Genomic DNA, 19,813 nt, shown 5'->3' with positions numbered 1-19,813 from the left:
GCTTAAAATAAATTTTAAGTCCATTTCTCTGACTAAAAGATTTTATAATGAATGCCACATTGCCTATTCTAAATACATTCAAATGAAAAAAAAAGGAACTGTTAATTTGAAAAACAGATTAATATTTCTTCTAATCTCTTGTTTTCTTTCTTTTTTATCATTTATCTCTTCCGAGAAGTCCAGATTTTGGACATTCTTCAATAAAATAGCTTATTGTACTTCAGAACTTTATGGGAACGAAAATATAGTACTAAAGTATAATATAGTACATAAATACATAACTGCATAGTTGATCATTAATCGATATGTTGATGTACAAGATTTTCTAGATTAGAATGTTTTCTGTTACATAATTTGTAACGTTGCATGACATGTAATAAGTACATTAGTACATGTACATATACAAATACAAATGCGTCTAGAAGTTTGTGTAAGTAGTACACAAAATTGTATCTCTTCCTTCTTGTTTATTAATCATTGTTTTTTCGATTCTATAAAGTTGAAGGTACAAAAACTATTTACATTTGATTTGTGGTTTATTTTTTTAATAACGAGAATTCTCTTCTTTTTTTTTAAGTCCTGGGGATAGAAATCTATATTTCTGAATAATTAGCACATACATCAGATGTATGAATATTTCTATCCTAACCAACATTCTAGAAATAATAAATAGCATTCCGTAAATAGCAGTTTAACATTTATTCCATCATTTGATTTTTCAATCAAAGCACTTCAAATTATGGATAAGATAACCTGAAGTTCACCTCTGTACGATAATGCAGTAGGTATACAATTAGTTATTTGTTTACAGACAGGAATGTTGAAGTGGTTGCAAATATCCTCAAATAAAGTGCTGGATTTAAAAGCTACCATGAGCTGCAGAAGGCAAAAACAGCAAAACTATGTTACGCTAACTAATAAGTAAATAGGTATTTAGAAACCTGTTTTATTGCTAATTTCATACTGAAAATAATGAAGTCTAGCATTATTAAACAATACAACAACCTCACCCAGAAATTCTTACGCTTCGTGGAAAATACACCAGTATCTACTTAAAAGTATCGATTCCCACAATCGTAGATATCGAGTATTAGGTTCCAATCATTGATAGAAAAGTATAACTGCAATGGTTAAAAGTAGTCAGGTTATGGCAAAACAAATATCAGAAGCAGTGGTTATCTCTATGTAATTACTTTCTTATCTTTGCGTTCCGAAAATAGCAAATTTATCAATTACAGTAATTATATTAACTGTTAATACAATGTCAAAAAGAGATCAAAAGAAGAAAGCGCGAACAGGAGGTGATCTCTCACAGGTATGATTGTTTTCACTAATTGGTGTGAATTTAACGAATTTCTGAATAACTTATATGTAAGATTTTTTGTATTAAAACTGCTTTATTTCTTAATAACAGTATACAGATTAATTTAACAACAAAAAGTATTTGTATTGAGAGAAAACTGAAAGAAATAAATAATAAACTTCATTTACTTTTCACGTATTAAATGTTAGATAAAAAAACAAATTACTTGGCCATTAAAACCGTCCATGGAGTCTGTAAATGTCATTTGTATTGGGAAATTTCGGCCACTGTACTTTAATCAGTAAAAAAATAAAATGAAGTAAATATCTATTACGTTAATTGTGTTCGATAAATTATTTCAGTTCGGCATATTCGCTGTACCTGATACGGCAGGAAGTGACGATGAATCTGTTGGGGATGATGATCTGGAAGCAGAATTAATGAGTATTATTTCGTTGGATAAACCAGCAACAAGACCACCTAGAAAAAGTAATCTTTTATTGAAATTATATTTAGAAAGTATACAGTATATGTAAAACGCTATAATTATTCGGCTATTTTAATAATACCAACTGGTAATGTCCATTTATAAGTGACATTATTATTGTAGAAAATGTAGAACCTCAACCTTCAAAATTAGATAAAATGGTGGCAGACAGTCTTCAAGATATTCCATCAGATGCTTCATTATCAGGAGATGAAGATGACCCATCTTTATTGGTAATTTTTATTAATTATCTTGGATATATATTTAAATCTTATAAATTGCTAACAGATTATTTTTACATAAAGGCAGAATTAAGTATTTATACCGGGGAAACTGAAGAAATGATTCCAGATAACAAGCCATTAATGCCTGTTAAAGTGGAGCACACAAATTACATGGCGATAATTACTGAACGAATTAGTATGTACAAGGAGGCAGAAGCAAATGCTAATTCGATTGGTGATACTAGTAAGGCTCGTAGGTGAGTTAGTATCATAAATTGTTTATTTTGTGAGCTTTTGGTCTATCAGGAATAAAAAAGGGAAAAAACGTAGTACTGGAACTGCTTTGGTATGGTTGTCTGTACTTGATTTTTCTACGCTCAGCAGAGTATATCATAATTAATTAAAATATTAAATATGTTGTTTTTCGGGTACTTGGACAGAAGCTTTTGCGGGTAATAGGCAAAAATCTTTTAAGATTAAAGGAAAAAAAACTATAATACAACATACTAGAAAGCAGGACATTCCCGTGCCTTTTGAATCCAAACTCATGTTGTTCAACAATATTACTTTTGTATTCTTACATGTTGAAATGGAAGAAATATACTAAATATTATTTATTAATTTTTCAATGTGAATTATTTATAGTCATGTTTACTACACAATAGGACTGTCCTAAATTAAACGTGACATAATTATAAAAAAAAAAACATTAACATTATAATTGCTTCCTTGAAGATGCTCTATCATGTAGTTAAAATTGGGAAGAAGAATCATTTAAGAGCTCATTTTTTGCAATTAAACTTAATATAGCTTCAATTATTATTTATTCTTTATTAAGAACAACTTACTTAGACAAGTCAGAAATTACAATTCGGTACATTTTATTCTAATCCGTAATGTCTTGCAACTTTAGTAACATGTGATCTATCGTGGATCAACACGAGGAAATAGCAAAAATACCTGTGCTATGCACTGACCACGAAATCACCTTCAGAAGTTCTTGATAAAGAGCACCAACGGTAGTAGAAATGTACAGCAACGTTTTGAAGGTCTTGCGAGACAATGTTCTCTCTATAATTCAAGGTCTGACGTTCTAGGAACCAGTTTAGATATTTATTTTAGTTTTATTTTATTGCTTTTATTTTCTAAATTTTAGATATAACAAGAGACGTCAGATTTGTTTCCGATTTCATATCTATATTTAATTCTAGAATAGCAAGAGGATTAAAAACACTTAATGAATTATCAAGAAAAGTGCAGGCTGGATTAGTTATTAATGAGGAGGATATACCTTTGCCAATATCAGTCGGTGCTAAGAAACCACCAGAAGTATTGAAGCCCATCGGTATAGGTATTATTCCATTTAAATAAAGATCGCTCCCATATTGAAGATTTCATTGGTTTAATATTTCTTTGTTTTTATAGATTTCGAAGAGCCTACCAAACCTGAGGACGCACAGCAAACACCTATAGATAAACCTAAAGAAAACATAGAATCACCAGAAATTTGTTTACCAGAAACTGATGAAAAAGTATTAAATGATAAACAGAAAGAGGCACTATCAGCCTTGTGCGCTAGAAGAGATGAGTATAAAAAAGCAGCTTTACTTGCAAAACGCAGTGGGAACATGCAGACTGCGTTGGCGCACGTAAAACTTATAAAGGTAAGTCGAACAATAAATATCGATAGCAAAATAAAAGTATCATTTCTTCGTTACCAATTTATATATACAGGGTGTCCCAAGCTATATGGATAACGACTTTTTCTCGGAAACTAAGATAGCTAGAAAAAAAAAAAACTAAAAAATACGTGTTCCCTTAGTTTTTTGTTAGAAATCCAAATTTAATTTGTAAATTTTTTTCGGTGCTTCCAGAACCGATATATAGGTACCAACTTCATTTTTTCAAATGGGGAGGTGTGGTTTTTATTTAAGAACTTCGTTAACTTTTTTGATTCTACATTACAATAGAAGTATGAAACCGGAAATATAATGTTGAAAACATGTTTATTTTGGACATTTTTACGATATCAATTTTTATTGCATTATTCGATAATTTATCAAATACCTATGGGGGAAAAATTAGTAAAAAAAATTTAAATAGTATTTTTCCTAAAAATAATTACCAAAAACGATTGACTAATCTCATTGGCGAACGGGATGTGTGAAGTAGGCGGGCTTTAGCTGATGACGTAGTGACACCGTAAGCCACTCCCTCACCAATAAAAGCAGAGTTATCCAGGACTTAAAATGGTGCTCTTTCACTTTCATTGAATGGTCTAGATTTTACTTTCTTTTACTTCAGGAAAATATTTCGTTAACTTTTTTGATTCTGCATTACAATAGAAGTATGAAACCGGAAATATAATGTTGAAAACATGTTTATTTTGGACATTTTTACGATATCAATTTTTACTGCATTATTCGATAATTTATCAAATACCTATGGGGGAAAAATTAGTAAAAAAAATTTAAATAGTATTTTTCCTAAAAATAATTACCAAAAACGATTGACTAATCTCATTGGCGAACGGGATGTGTGAAGTAGGCGGATGTAGCTGATGACGTAGTGACACCGTAAGCCACTCCCTCACCAATAAAAGCACAGTTATCCAGTACATAAAATGGTGCACTTTCACTATCATTCAATGGTCTAGATTTTACTTTCTTTTACTTCATGAAAATATTTCGTTAACTTTTTTGATTCTGCATTACAATAGAAGTATGAAACCGGAAATATAATGTTGAAAACATGTTTATTTTGGACATTTTTACGATATCAATTTTTATTGCATTATTCGATAATTTATCAAATACCTATGGGGGAAAAATTAGTAAAAAAAATTTAAATAGTATTTTTCCTAAAAATAATTACCAAAAACGATTGACTAATCTCATTGGCGAACGGGATGTGTGAAGTAGGCGGGCTTTAGCTGATGACGTAGTGACACCGTAAGCCACTCCCTCACCAATAAAAGCAGAGTTATCCAGGACTTAAAATGGTGCTCTTTCACTTTCATTGAATGGTCTAGATTTTACTTTCTTTTACTTCAGGAAAATATTTCGTTAACTTTTTTGATTCTGCATTACAATAGAAGTATGAAACCGGAAATATAATGTTGAAAACATGTTTATTTTGGACATTTTTACGATATCAATTTTTACTGCATTATTCGATAATTTATCAAATACCTATGGGGGAAAAATTAGTAAAAAAAATTTAAATAGTATTTTTCCTAAAAATAATTACCAAAAACGATTGACTAATCTCATTGGCGAACGGGATGTGTGAAGTAGGCGGATGTAGCTGATGACGTAGTGACACCGTAAGCCACTCCCTCACCAATAAAAGCACAGTTATCTAGTACATAAAATGGTGCTCTTTCACTTTCATTCGATGGTCTAGATTTTACTTTCTTTTACTTCAGGAAAATATTTCGTTAACTTTTTTGATTCTGCATTACAATAGAAGTATGAAACCGGAAATATAATGTTGAAAACATGTTTATTTTGGACATTTTTACGATATCATTTTGTATTGCATTATTCGATAATTTTCAAATACCTATGGGGGAAAAATTAGTAAACAAAAATGTAAATAGTGTTTTTCAGTATAGCAGAATCGCCCCTCATGTCGATATGTGCCTGTATCTCGGTTAAAGCCGAATCTATTTCTTTGGCAGTAAGGGACAATTGGCAGGAAAGAGCATGTCTATGCTTCTCTAATGGTGGTGGCCATTTCGAGCATTATCTGTAATATTAATGAGGAGTAAAAGTTATAATAAAATAGTACTTTTCTTCTTATTCACTCATAAAACCGTTATAATATCATTCTGAAATTTCTTATAAGAATCATGTTTTCATTTATAACTTGTAAAATATCGCTCACAGAAAAAAACCAAGTAAATCTTTCTTAAATAAAAACCACACCTTCCCATCTGAAAAAATGAAGTTGGTGCCTGTATTTCGCTTCTGGAAACACCGAAAAAAATTTACAAATTAAATTTGAATTTCTAACAAAAAACTAAGGGAACTGGTATTTTTTAGTTTTTTTTTAGCTATCTTAGTTTCCGAGAAAAAGTCGTTATCCATATAGCTTGGGACACCCTGTATATGTATAAACAAAAGATATCCGTTTAGTAAGTAAATGTCTTAAGAAGATCGTTGAATAAGTGAAATTGCTCCAGAGAGGTACCAATTGTTCAAATCAATCGTCTTCAAATCTGCTCTGGCTGAGTTCTTATTCTCGGACCATTACAAAGTTTACCATCCTCCTATCACTTTTTCCTTGGTCTACCACCATCTTTTTTTTACATAACTCAAAAGAACTTCAAATGATACGATCATATCTTCAGACTTGTATACTGTCAACATAAGTCGGTGTCCTTCCCTGCTTGTAGATCATTGACTAGGGCTCGGTCAAGTGAGGGCATGCATTCGCCTTTCTGGATCCTCGCGCTAGATGTTTACGTTAGTACTTTAATTTGTTTTTAAAACAATATAGCCTTTATTCCATTTTCTTTCTAATGTATTAGTGTTAAAATTAAAGGGAGAGGTGAACCAAAACATTAGGTACATTTTGGATTTCACTCTGAAATTAGGCAAATAACAGGCCTCAAAAGAGTGCTTGAAAATTAGTTTAGAATGTCTTATTCTCTGCGTAACTTCTCAAGATACTTGCTATGTACTACACCATTAACAGCTTTTCTAAGATGAAATTAGTAAAAAACCTATTCGCGGTCGTCAGTGAGCCAATTTAGATTATATTATAGTTATAATTATTTTAAATAATTATCAATACATTAGGAGTTACGTGAAGTTCTACACAAATTACTTAACGTTGTTGCTGAGAAAAAATTTTATAGTTTTAAAATTTGAATATTCGTTTATAAATATTAATTATTTTTCGTACGTTGATGTATCTAAACTTTATTATTTCATGTTTTTTAGATTAATTTTAAATCTACATATATACCAAAAGTTTTGTTTGTAAAAATTTGTTGAGTGTTGCACTATTTTTGTCTTGATTTCATATTTTTCGTAAAACAGGTGAAACAAGGTTGAAAAAAGAAAAATAATTTATACGTATTTAGGGACAATGTGGTTTTCTTTGCCTTAACGAATGCTAAAGGCGGCCCTGTTCATTATCCAAGGGATATGATAAAACAGTTGTTAACATATTCCTACATTTTTAGGCTTGAAGCCTTATAAAGTGGAACAAAATAAATATATGTCTCTTAATTTTCGTTCTAATTACTTTTGCATCGTTTAATATTGTTTACACTCTCATTATTGTATTTTAATTGTGGATATAGCAATTTGACGAGGTAATAGCAGCTGCCGAGGAAGGACAGCCTGTCGACTTAAGTACAATGCCTCCGCCGCCACTTGATGAAAATCTGAATACTACTTCGGCAGGAGATAAACAGCCTGTGATAATTCATTCACAGAGTCCTGCAACTCGAGAAGCTCCTCCAATTCCTGAAGTGGCCGTCCAGTCATCAGGTAATAAATTGAATTTCTGTTATCCTTTTTACCTACAGGTTGATATAACATCTCATTTGTTCACTACATTTCGTGAGGCATCTTTCTCTCTCTTTCTTACACCCACCCTCCTTCGCAACTCCCAACCTCTCTCTTGGAAACTCTTCTAAATATTCATTTTCCTGGTATACCCAGGAAGAGAGAAATCCTAGATTTATAATATCTTACTCTTCAGTGTTCCCTTCTCCATTCTTAGTATTGTTAAAGTTATATAATGTTTTGAGGGTGGTCCCTTACAATTTTTAATAAAATAAAGTATAAAATTTAAATTTAAATGACTGGAGTCATCTCCACTACTTTTTACTTTTGAAGGACTTGTTAGACTTCATTGAAGAAAGGTGAAGTAATTTAAACTTGCATTATTCAAAAACAAATTTACATTACTATTAATATAAGAATCAAATTGTAACGATTTTTTGTCACATCAGTAATGTTTAGGCGGACGTATTACCTTATTTATATATATTTATAGTTTCGTAGCTGAAGTTTGGACTTCTCGTTAATTCTTACATACTTAGGCCCAGCAGTACTATAGCGCAATCTATTTTTTTTGATCTGCCTTCCCTTAGAAATGCTAATCCTTTATCCTAAAGAATGAAGAAAAATTTGCTTCAGTTTATCGGCGTTAGGAAATTCTTTTTTCATTTTTTTTTCTTGTAGCCCAACATAGGTCGGATGATTATTTTGTCCCATTTTTGTCCTTTCTTTTAATTATAATTCAAAATATTTTCTCTTGCTATTATTTATAAAATGAAACAATTTATTTCGTATTCATTTCAAGTTCAATAAGGTACACTTTACAGAATATATCTAGAGTGACAATCGATTTTTTCTGATTGAATATATTTCGGCGCTATTGACTATCTTAGATATAATTAAATAATAAACATTTTACTTTGGAAACGAAGTTGTGTAATTAAAAGAAGAAAATTTTTAAAAAAATTATTGCAGACGAAAAAAATAATGATACACCTGTGACTGTTCTGGAGGCGCTGGAGGCAAGATTAAACAAATTTCTTGAACAAGAAGAAGCTGGAAAAAAGGATGGCAATATGAGCAAAGCAAGAAGAATGGGACGAATAGTCAAACAATATCAGGATGCGATAAAATTGCACAAAGCTGGGAAACCAATTCCAGTAGACGAACTACCTACTCCTCCAGGTTTGATTTATTATTTTTATAGTTTTTATTGTTCATCTTAAAAATAAAGAATAACATAAATTTGAACAAAAAAAACTGGATTCCAACGCGGAGATCCCGGAATCGAATCTAGCTACTGACCCTCAGATTTTGTCTTCCTAGGAGATTCTTACAGTTCATTGTCCGGTGATGGAGATTGTTGTTTGTCCAGTATACGCTAACCTCACGGGTCTGGAGGCCGGTAGAGTACTCCGGAAATAAGTTCCGGGCGCCAATGAACTGAGTTACTGACGCGCCTTAAAAAGAATAAAGTAAAAATTAATGAGCAGAATTTGTTAAAATAAAAAACTTTTTCTTTCAATTTTCCATTTCCAGGTTTCCCTCCCATACCTGTAGAAACAGCTGCTCCTAAACCTTCGCCAGCTCCAAGCCCAGTACCGTCAAGAGCAGCTTCAACAGTGCAACCAGTTAGTCCGGTCTCGCCCAGTCCAGCAACAACACCTAAGCCAGAGGTATCTTCACCACCACCGCAACCACCGCCCAGATCAATGCTACCTCCGACCAGGTTGCCAAAACCTCAAGATGTTCCATCTGGTAAATTTAACCTGTACACATCTTAAGTATCACAGAGCATTTCATTTTCAGAGCTTAAAGTTTCTTCCATTAGACTTTATTTCTGGAATTTTTGATTAATTATATTATCAATTTTATTGGAATTTAGGTAAAAGAATTTTATCTTTTTATACGATGAAACTTGTCAACATTATTGCTCAATAATATTTACAATTTTTAAGTTTTTACGTTACTACTGTTTAAACTGTCATCAATTTCATCACTACTTTACTTCACTGTTATCGGTCATATGAAAAGATATTAGGAGTAATATTAATCGATATGGATATCACTTACTATCGCTCGTTCATCTCCCCTTCAAAACTGTGCTGTTTTTCGCTGCTATTGTTACCTTATAGATTTGTCCACCGCACAAACACTCTGTCCCTGATGGTTCTACAAAGCATATAATCCTGGTTGAATATCCAGCATTATTAATTCTTGTATCAGGTTCATAATTTGTCAGGCTTTAAACTTACAATAAGAGAGGTGTTTGGCAATGGCCAGAGAAAGTCTTCTTTATAGAAACCTTTTTTTTGTGGTGCTCTATGTTTCGAGTTCTGTTATTGCTCATCTTCAGTAGCTAATGGAAATTATTTACAGAATTTATAAATGTTAGAGATATTTGGATAAAGTAAACTTACAAGAAAAATTGATTTTTCAAAAATATTTTCTAGGTTCTAGAACAAGTGGAACAAGAGTAGAAAAACAATTAATAATTCTTAGAGCTCGACAAAAACAGTTTAAAGAAGCTGCGCTGAGTGCTAAGAAAAATGGAAACATTTCACTAGCCAAAGAATATCTACGTCTTTCAAAATGTTTTGATCCATTGATCGAAGCTTCTTTAAATGGCCTACCAGTTGATATGTCAACCGTAAGTAATAAAATATTTTTTTTATTGTATAGTGGTTAAGTTCTTATCAAACAAATTTGTCAAATAAATGATAATGACATCTCTCACAGCTTTCAAATTTTAAGTCGTTAATTTTGTTTAATTTTGGACAACTAGTTACCTACCATGCCCGGAAGTAAAGAAAATTTAGAAAAAGAATATGAAATTATTAAAATAAGCGACTGTATCCCTGGTACAACTTCAGAAATTTATATTCAGCTACTTTCTGATCTTCAAAAACAACTTCAGGTATAATGTTCATTTATTATTTTTTATTTAATAAACGAATTATATTTGACATTCTCAAATTTCTTGCTTATAATTTTCTTCAAATTTTTAAAAAAATAGTTTTTTGGTTTTAATATTTAAAGTTCATGGTAAAACAGTCCCGGTCCTGAAGAAAATCCCAGGTCGCCTAATTGTTCCTATATCTAGAATGTCCAGTTGTAGAGAAAGAGCTTGTTTTGGCTACTATTTTACGTCATTATTTCCAAACAGTACCATATTAGCCTTCAAGATCTTCGGAGAGCTTGTTATCTATAAGAATATCATAACTGACGCGAAAATAACGACTCTGAAATTAATGATCTTTTGTATTATGCGCTCAAATAAATAATGCAAATAACTCTCCCTGAACAATTAAAATTTCTTTCAGAAAGTAAAAAGAAATTAGATGGCAACCATAAATTACTACCAAAGAAAATAAAGAAATAACTATTGTACATAATAAGTATTATTTAAGAAGATGAACATAGTAAAAAATCTGAAATAAATAAGTAACTGATTTTCGAACTTGTAATAGTTAACCAAATCCAAGTCTTAGTCAAATCATATTCAAAATTACCGCCAAAGCACGTCATCTTTAAAGAGGGTAACAGCCTATAACCTTCATACAGCACCCTACTCTACTCCCATTTTCGCGCAATAATGGGTGGCTCAAACAACGTAAAGGACCATCCAAACAAAATTTAAATCAGATAGTTATTAAAACTATCCGTCATAACAGTTGTATGAGGGTTGATCGTCAAAAACTGAAAAGAAAAATTATATATTGCGTATTCATAATCATTATGTTATTTTGTGATAGATGTGTATGGAGACAAGAGCTCATTTTAAGGCTATCGGCGATGTAGGTAGCGCTAATAAATTTGAACAATTAGCGATTAATACAAAAAAAGATTTGGATACTGTAAAAATTGCTTGCAATAAAGATGATCCTGTGCCTAGGTTCCACTATGAGAAACGAAGTTTTGCTATTGTAAGGTAAATATTTTTTCTTCTCTTCCAGTTTGTGTTGTCTATTCTATGCTCTTTTAAAAAGTTGCTATACGAGATTAGTTTTTTAAAATTAAAAATGGTATCTACGGCATATGTAAATGACTGATTGTAAAAATTTAATAAAATAAACCTGCTACTTTAAGTTGGAGTTGTAAATTAATAGAAACAACGTTACTACAGCTTTTGTGACAAAACTTTTCCTTATAAAAGTTCAGAACGAAGAGAAGCCAGAGTCTAAATATATTAAGGGTCTATCCCTTTCTAAAAGTTCATTTTCATTTTGAATCACTTACATGTGTGGACGGTCAAAATTGTCAATATTGGGTGCTTTCTATTGGAAATATCCGCTTTGAAGTCGAGCCCGATATAATGGCTTTAATAAAGTAGTCTTTACATACATATAAAGAGTTAACGCTTGTATTATATGAAAGAAAAATGGCAGGAAATTCCAACTTTTACAAGGAAATTTGTTATTTTATTAGGTAGCTCGAAAGAATGTTACGAAAGTTAGCAGTCAAAGTACCATAGTCAGACTACTTTTTTTTTTTACACTCCAGTGTTTTTTTGGGAATTACGAGGTTCTCGAATCTTAGAATTCAAAAATAGAATTTATTTCACTACGAATTATTAAATCAAATATTAATCTTTTTCAGGTGCAATACGGATTTAAATGATAATGAATTTGAAATAAGCATAATACAGGGCGTAAATTATAACGTACCAAATCCTAGGGAAATAGATACTTATGTAAAATTTGAATTTCCTTTTCCAACGGTAAGTACCACGGAAACTAGTAGATTATTTCATTTTTGTTTTAATTAGAAAACAACTTGTTACTTTCTGTCTTCATAAGAAGACATGGTGCAGTCGTGCAGATTTTGTGTTTTCACTGAAAATAGCTCGTTTTGAGAGCTCCTGTGTATTTTTCCTTTCTTTAATTAAATCATGTATGATCAGTCTATCTGTCTGTCTTGTCTAGTCAACAACTTTAAGCGTAAATTCAATAACAAACCAAAAATCATAAGAATGGTTTGATATTTTGGTATAGATGAAAAACTTTTCTCTAAAATGTCAATTCAGTGAAACGTAAGGTTTTATTTAATAGTATCGAAAAGAGAGATTTGTTGAAATTTCGAAGAAAATTTCCAAAAATAAGAATTTCTCGAAGCCAGTGAGAATGGACAACTGATTTCTCTCTAATGTATCATTTAACTGAGTTGTACGATATTACTACCCTTTTAATGTTACTGATTAACTTCGAAGTTTTAAGAAAATCGCTAGACCAGATGTATGAATTTTTTAAAAAGCAGAAGGACAAAATTTTTAAAAACCTAGCATCTGTATTTACTATTTAATAGTGTAACAATATTCAACGCAATAATTCGTTCATAACATTCTTCATCAATAAAAATCAATTATATTTTCTTTCAGGATAGCCCATATCGAGAAAGAACTCCTACCGTATACAACACAAATAACCCTGACTACAATAGTATTTATAAAATAGATATCCAAAGGACGAATCGATCTTTCCAGAGAATTTTTAAACGTCATTCAATAAAATTTGAAATTTGGTCTAAAGGGTGAGGGTAAAACACTTTTCTTTAAAGTAATAATAATAATTGAAAGTGATGCACTAGTTTTCCTGATAAGAAATAATAATGAAATAGGTAATTCATAGAACTTGTGACGAAAGTGATTACAGATAGAATTTTTTTATTTAATTTGTTTTAGATATTTTTTGAGTTGTCTTTGTGGTTTGTGTACAGATGATGAGAGTTCAGGAAAAAGGAGGTAGGATGAGATTTATATTTTTTATTAAAATGGCATAATATGCACATTGATTGTTCATAGATACATCATCAATAAAACAGTGCATTTCTTTCACTATGATTGTACAGTTCGTTTTAATTATTGTTTAAATAAAACATTTATTTCTTTTTTAAACAGATATTTGATTATATTTATATTTTTAGAGGGTTCTTCCGAGGCGATAGCCTACTAGGAACAGTTAGCATGAAACTTCAACCTCTAGAAACTAAATGCACAATACATGATTCATTCGATGTAAGTATAGACTTGGTTTTTCTTGATCATGACATTTACCTACCTTACGGTATATAACTTCGTCAACTTTTTCGTTTTCTAAGAGAAAAACTGCGCTACTATCCTATCTTTGTCCTGTCTATTCCTTCGCTTCTAATCCTGAACAAGGCCAGATAATCTTTATTTGAATCATTTAATTAATTAATCATGAAAAGATCCCAGAATATATTCGGCTTTGGGGATAATGCGGCTTTTTTTTTGTAGAGTGGAAGCCCTTATGCATTTTAAGAATTTCGATATGTACTTCTAGCCAAATGATAGTGCAGAATAAGATAGTCGAATATACATAATATATTCGCAAAAAAATATTGATGCTATCAGCATTGGTGACACAAATATGGGCTATTATTGCTGCGTCCTGGAAAGGGATGAAACATTTTACTTCAATGGATTCCCAGTTGTTATAGAATAAGAGGCAATGAGAGGGCGGATCACTTAGCTAAAGAGATACTTTGTAATTTTCTAATATAAATATAGCAAGTCATACGAGGGTCGTTTGAAAAGTCCGTGCAAAAATAAAAACTACTTAATTTTTTGGGGTAAACCTTTTTTATTTTTCAACATAGTCTCCTTTTAGGCTTACACACTTCGTCCAACGCTGCTCTAGTTTGTTGATCCCTTCCGAATAATTGGATTTGTCCAAGTCTGAAAAAATAGCCATTCGTTTCTGCAAATCACCTCCTCGTTTGAATAAAATCTTTTTCCCGCCAGCCATTGCTTCATATTGGGGAACAAATAGTAGTCCGAGGGAGCCAAGTCTGGAGAATAGGGGGGATGTGAAACGAGTTGGAACCCTATTTCCATTAATTTTGCGACCACAACTGCTGAGGTGTGAGCTGGTGCGTTGTCGTGATGGAAAAGGACTTTTTTGTGGGCCAATCGTGGGCGTTTTTCTTGCAGCTCGGTTTTCAAACGGTCCAATAACGATGAATAATATGCACCTGTAATAGTTTTACCCTTTTCCAGATAGTCGATGAGGATTATTCCTTGCGAATCCCAAAAGACAGTCGCCATAATCTTTCCGGCCGAAGGAACGGTCTTTGCCTTTTTTGGCGCAGATTCCCCCTTGGTAACCTATTGTTTAGATTGTTCTTTGGTCTCAGGAGTGTAGTGATGTATCCATGTTCCATCCACAGTGACGAAACGACGCTTAAAGTCCTGCGGATTCTTCTGGAACAGCTGCAAACCGTCCTTGCAACACTTCACACGATTTCGTTTTTGGTCAAGCGTGAGCAATCGCGGCACCCATCTTGCGGATAGCCTTTGTCATGTCCAAATGTTGATGCAAAATATTATGTACCCGTTCATTCGAGATGCCCACAGCACTAGCAATCTCACGCACCTTCACTCTTCTGTCATCCATCACCATATCATGGATTTTATCAATGATTTCTGGGAGTAGTAACCTCAACAGGGCGTCCAGAACGTTCAGCGTCACTTGTGCCCATATGGCCACTCCGAAAATTTTGAAACCACTTATAAACTGTTCTAATCGAAGGTGCCAGAGTCACCATAATGTTTATCAAGCTTCTCTTTAGTCTCCTGAGGCGTTTTGCCTTTCATAAAGTAGTGTTTAATCAACAGACGAAGTTCTTTTTCGTCCATTTTTTGAAAATCACTCGACTTCCTCGATTCAAACGAATGCCAAACACAAAGAAATAGACCGATCTGGCTGAAACTTGGTGTGTGTTCTTCCAAGAGATGCTTCTAACTAAACATAACCTCGATACGCGCCAGTAGTGCTATCTCTCTGACTTTGCACGGACTTTTCAAACGACCCTCGTACAGCTCTTTTGGGCGACTCATTGGAGCATGAGATATTAAAATCCTATAAAAAGTGCCGAGACCAAGGAAAACATTGACAATATACTACACCCGTGAAAAGTGATTATTAAACAAACATTATTGATAGAATTAATTCAATTGTGTTCTTGGGTTAATTTCAGCTAATGGACGGTAGGCGAACAGTTGGTGGAAAATTAGAAATTAAAGCTCGAATGAGAAATCCAATTGCTACCAAACAAATAGAACATTTGGAAGAAAAATGGCTAGTAGTTGACTAATAATGAATAATTATTTTTAATAATATTAGAGAACATGTTTTAATTTGCAAGAATTTTGTTATACCATAAATTTAAATAATGCTCTATTTCAATTAGAATGAATGTTACCTAGTTTGTCGCATGAACGTTATACGAAAATTTGTTGGTTGGATTTCTTTTTTTAATTATTATTCTTAACTGAATAATATCATAGTTATTAATATTGTACAAGTTGTAATATTGTTTTATTTTTAATAATATACTTACTATATAAATTTTAATATAAACAGAAAATTCTACTTCCGAGTTCTTGCACAATTCTTAACTTTAATCAATTGTGTAAATACTGGATTTTCTACTCATTCAATTAACACTGAGTCCAGCGAGAAAGAAACACATCTATTTTACGTTAATAGATTTTCAAAAAATTATTCAAATGAATTTCTTAGATTTTTTTCAACACTTCTTATCTGAGTATTAGCCGTTAACAAATACATCGGTACTTTCCACCGGCTTTCTCTGATCTGCAAGTTCTCTTCAATATTCGACGGAAAACACATTAAACCTGCAGTAGTCCGGACAAAAAAGAAAACCTCTCCAAACAAAAATTTAAAAATGACTGATAAGATGGGCATTTCAAAGAAATCCAACAATATCAAAAGCAACCTTAGGATATGTGCTTATCGGAAAATCTTAGATAAGTCACTTGTGCTTGCATTTATAAAATTTGTACATATATATTTATGTAATTGGGCTGAATAAGGCCAATCTGTTACCATCATTTCTTCAAACGCGCCTGCTGCATCTGAAGATTGGATCAGTCCAGGACGCTGATAGGAAGGCAAGCGATTGGAGTAATCAAAAATTCAAACCTTGGGCGCCTTACTCTTAAAGGCTTAAAATATTTAGTCCTCTCGACATCTCAGGCATTTTTTCAATGCAAACGCTTGGCAGTGCCACAGGAAGCATCTATATTGATGAAAGTTGACTAAGAGAGAATTTTGCTAGTTATAATTCGAGAAAATCATTTGTGACAGAGGAAATTCTAGTCTTAGGAGGCCTAAAAGAGTCTTTAGCGTTCACACATTCCTATAGAAATTCACTGGTTGATTGATCAAGGAAATTCAAAGGTTAGTGGTAGAGTTGTTTGATCATTTATATATTTTAAATGGTTCTTGAAAATATCTCTGCTGATTGTCAATCGAAAGATCTAGCTGGTGGGGTTTCCGTTTTGTTTATAACGGAAGCAGCAATTTTGACAGACTCGTGTAAATTATTCTGTATTTTTTTATTCCTTGCAGACCATTGTCAAATCTTTATTATCGAATTTTGTTTAGTCAAAATTGAATGTAATAAAAGCGAAATTCTACTAATTCCTGCGTTAAATCTGGACACTAAACTTTCTTTTGAATGTCTAGAATAAGAAACAAAAAATTAAATTGCTATGTTTTAGTTAATTCTTTTAAGCATTTTATGAATACAATATTAGGTTGTATACATGCACAAAACGTGAACTATAGTTATGACACTATTTGGAATATCATTTATAAACATTCAATTTTTTTTAAAAATTGCTTTTCAACATGCTTGTAATTTCAGAAAAAAAATTAATCTAGCTTTTAAAGCATATTTAATATGAATTTAAATTAAAATACGCTCCTAATAATTTTAATAATATTTAAAGTGCTATGGAAACGTAATATTATGTTCTCTCGGCAATTTACCATGTATTAAATTCGAATTTTGTAAATATAAATTGTATTAATAATAACTAAGTTGAATGAAATTTTATTATAAGCTAATTATAATATGAATTGTATTTAAATTGATTTTATATTTAAGTGCTTTAAACTAAAAAAAAAATCATTGGTTCAGATGAATTGAAAATTTAAGCCTAGATTTACCATTTATAAAAAGAAAAGTAATCAGATTTAACTCAAGAAAATTTTAAATTTTTAGAATTATTAATATAACTCACTTGATTCTGTTTAAAGTACATGGAATTGAGAAATTTTCTCAGCAACAATATTATAATTTTTTATTTAGATTTTTGTCATCTGATCTGTGATAAGGAATGAAAAGTTAAATGTTCAAGCGAATTATCAAATACGTATGTGCCTAATAAAGTAGAAACATTCCGTATATTAAATCTACGAGTTATCATTTTCTATCCTTTGCTGACAACTGTTATTTAAGCAAGGCAAAAATACTTAATATTTAATTAGTTTTCTTCATTTTTTTCTTTTATGTAAGCACAACTAGAGATCCTTAAACAATAAGCTATAGTTAGTCAAAGATAAAATGCTCTTAGAAAGAGATAACTTATTAGAGCTTTGTCTTCCACTTTTTTTTTTTTTTTTTTTTTTTTTTTTCTTCCATCTGTACTTTACAGATTTATATGGAATTGCGATTTGGGTCAATTCCCATCATTTAGGCTATGTATTATTCTCTCCAGGATTAGAAACACTGTGTTATATACTGATGCATAGAAGCTGAGCCTAGCAGACTCCAGACAGGTATTAACAACAAAAAATAACTAGTATAATTAAAATTGTAAGGTGAGAGAAATTAGGTGCTGTTAATTGTGGTACATTAATGTTAAATATAAAGTAATAAATGCCTTTAAGATGTGACTCTCACAGAATGACTCTATACTTGTAAAAGTATGGTACAAACAATCAGATAATTTTCTTCTACCGCAATTTGCTTAATGTAATTTAGAATTTTGGCAAAAAAAAACAAAAAATCTTTGAAAAGCATCAAATTTATTCAGTAAAATAGCAAATTCACTTAACAGTTTTCCTTCATATTTAGATAGATAAAATACAGATAAAGATGAACTGTACCTCTATTACTTCCAAAGAGTTCTGCCGATAAACTGCATTTAATAAAGTATTAAAATTATTTTGTAACATATGTTTTCTATTTATTTACACTCGTGTTTCACGAGTTAAACATTAACATTTGGATATTTTGTTAGTCTTAAGCATTAAGCACCATATTTGAAATACTGTTTATTTAGAAATTAAAATAGAATGTCTCACAGTAAAAAAACAAAACTAAACTTTAAAAAAGATGATAAATTTAAATCAATTATAAAATTAAATTTGCCATAGACACCAATACTTAAATTTACAAAAATGACGTGAACAATTTTTTAAATTATTTTTTTGAAAAATTCTCTAGTATTTACAATCATTTTTCGAGAAATTTTTTATTTCTTATTCTTTATTGTCAGTGAAACAAATTTTTATTACAAGAAAAAGAAATGGTAGTATTTCATTGTGCAATACTATAATTATATGCCTAGAAAATGTAGGTACAAGGACCAAAACTGCAACTGGAAAAGGAATTAGGCAATAGTTTATTTAAAAAGACTGTCAAAGACTAGTTACTTTAGTATGGACATGCACAATGAAGACTATTACACTGGTTCTTCTGTGGCAACAAATGACGAGATAATTAGTACATTTGCGGTGATCTTTGCTTTCACAGTACTGGCAGCATTGCTTATGTTATTTTTTGATGATCTCAATATTTGCAACAACAGTAGCCATAATAACAAGCATATAATATTTTACGTTTTATATGAGTTTAATGTGAGGTAAGTTTGTTAAATATAATTTGTTATTTTGAATCATGGACATTGGCAAAGCGACGGGAGTTCATGAAATGGCAGAGAAAAGATTTGAATCAGTGAAAAAATCCTGCACTTCTTTAAAAGGGAACTGTTCTTACAAAAGGATTGCTTGCTGCTATGGGGATTTGAGGGACGTAAAGTGACAACTCATTGCTCAATTTGAAGTATTCTTGGTACGACCTTAAAACACGAAACCAGTAGCTTTCATTTTAATGATTTTGAGTGCTTTACCAAAAGATACGTTCAAAACTACTCAGTTTATAATTCGTAAAATTTAATGTAAGCATTAAATTCAATTTCCTTTAAATTATTCTATTTTCTACTGGCGCTAAACCACTGGTTCTTGTACTGTTCTAGATGTTTCCGTACTCAAGTTGTCAGCCCAAATTGCATATTCATGTACCCTTAAATAAACTTAATAATGGCAATCGTTTTCCCAAGAGAAGTATGCGGATTTTATAATTTTTATGAAGAACGGCGGAAGGTGTAGGATGAATGCTTTCTCTTTTATTGGCGAAATAGTATGTGCTTTTAGAAGAAACATTT

At 31.4% G+C, this 19,813-nt stretch overlaps 1 protein-coding gene and 1 long non-coding RNA gene across 4 annotated transcripts; one reads left to right on the top strand and one right to left on the bottom strand.

Moving 5' to 3' along the window:
- Positions 1 to 77: 77 nt before the first annotated feature.
- On the top strand, positions 78 to 17,776 carry l(2)gd1 (lethal (2) giant discs 1). Of its 3 annotated transcripts, none has more exons than XM_074130764.1 (17): positions 78 to 1,315; positions 1,666 to 1,792; positions 1,914 to 2,023; positions 2,096 to 2,271; positions 3,226 to 3,359; positions 3,440 to 3,678; positions 7,329 to 7,518; positions 8,509 to 8,718; positions 9,073 to 9,291; positions 9,987 to 10,183; positions 10,319 to 10,450; positions 11,289 to 11,464; positions 12,133 to 12,253; positions 12,911 to 13,062; positions 13,214 to 13,273; positions 13,456 to 13,546; positions 15,532 to 17,776. In XM_074130764.1, the coding sequence occupies exons 1-17, from the start codon at positions 1,262 to 1,264 to the stop codon at positions 15,646 to 15,648; spliced, it is 2,505 nt and encodes an 834-aa protein (XP_073986865.1). In that variant the 5' UTR covers positions 78 to 1,261; the 3' UTR covers positions 15,649 to 17,776. The 3 variants fall into 3 exon arrangements, with proteins under 3 accessions (XP_073986865.1, XP_073986864.1, XP_073986866.1); XM_074130763.1 differs by having other exon boundaries at positions 3,226 to 3,365; XM_074130765.1 differs by lacking the exon at positions 13,214 to 13,273 and having other exon boundaries at positions 3,226 to 3,365.
- Positions 9,233 to 9,955, bottom strand: LOC141455603 (uncharacterized). Its single transcript, XR_012459358.1, has 3 exons — positions 9,789 to 9,955; positions 9,607 to 9,705; positions 9,233 to 9,373 (listed from the first exon to the last, which is right to left on the bottom strand). It is a non-coding gene; the product is annotated as an uncharacterized lncRNA (long non-coding RNA).
- Positions 17,777 to 19,813: the final 2,037 nt, after the last annotated feature.

The sequence above is a fragment of the Rhodnius prolixus genome, unplaced genomic scaffold (assembly GCF_049639745.1).
Source record: "Rhodnius prolixus isolate KJV_2025 unplaced genomic scaffold, Rpr scaffold_4, whole genome shotgun sequence".
Lineage (NCBI taxonomy): Eukaryota > Metazoa > Arthropoda > Insecta > Hemiptera > Reduviidae > Rhodnius > Rhodnius prolixus.
The sequence above is the reverse complement of the archived record's forward strand: the minus strand, read 5'-3'. Positions and strand labels throughout refer to the sequence as shown.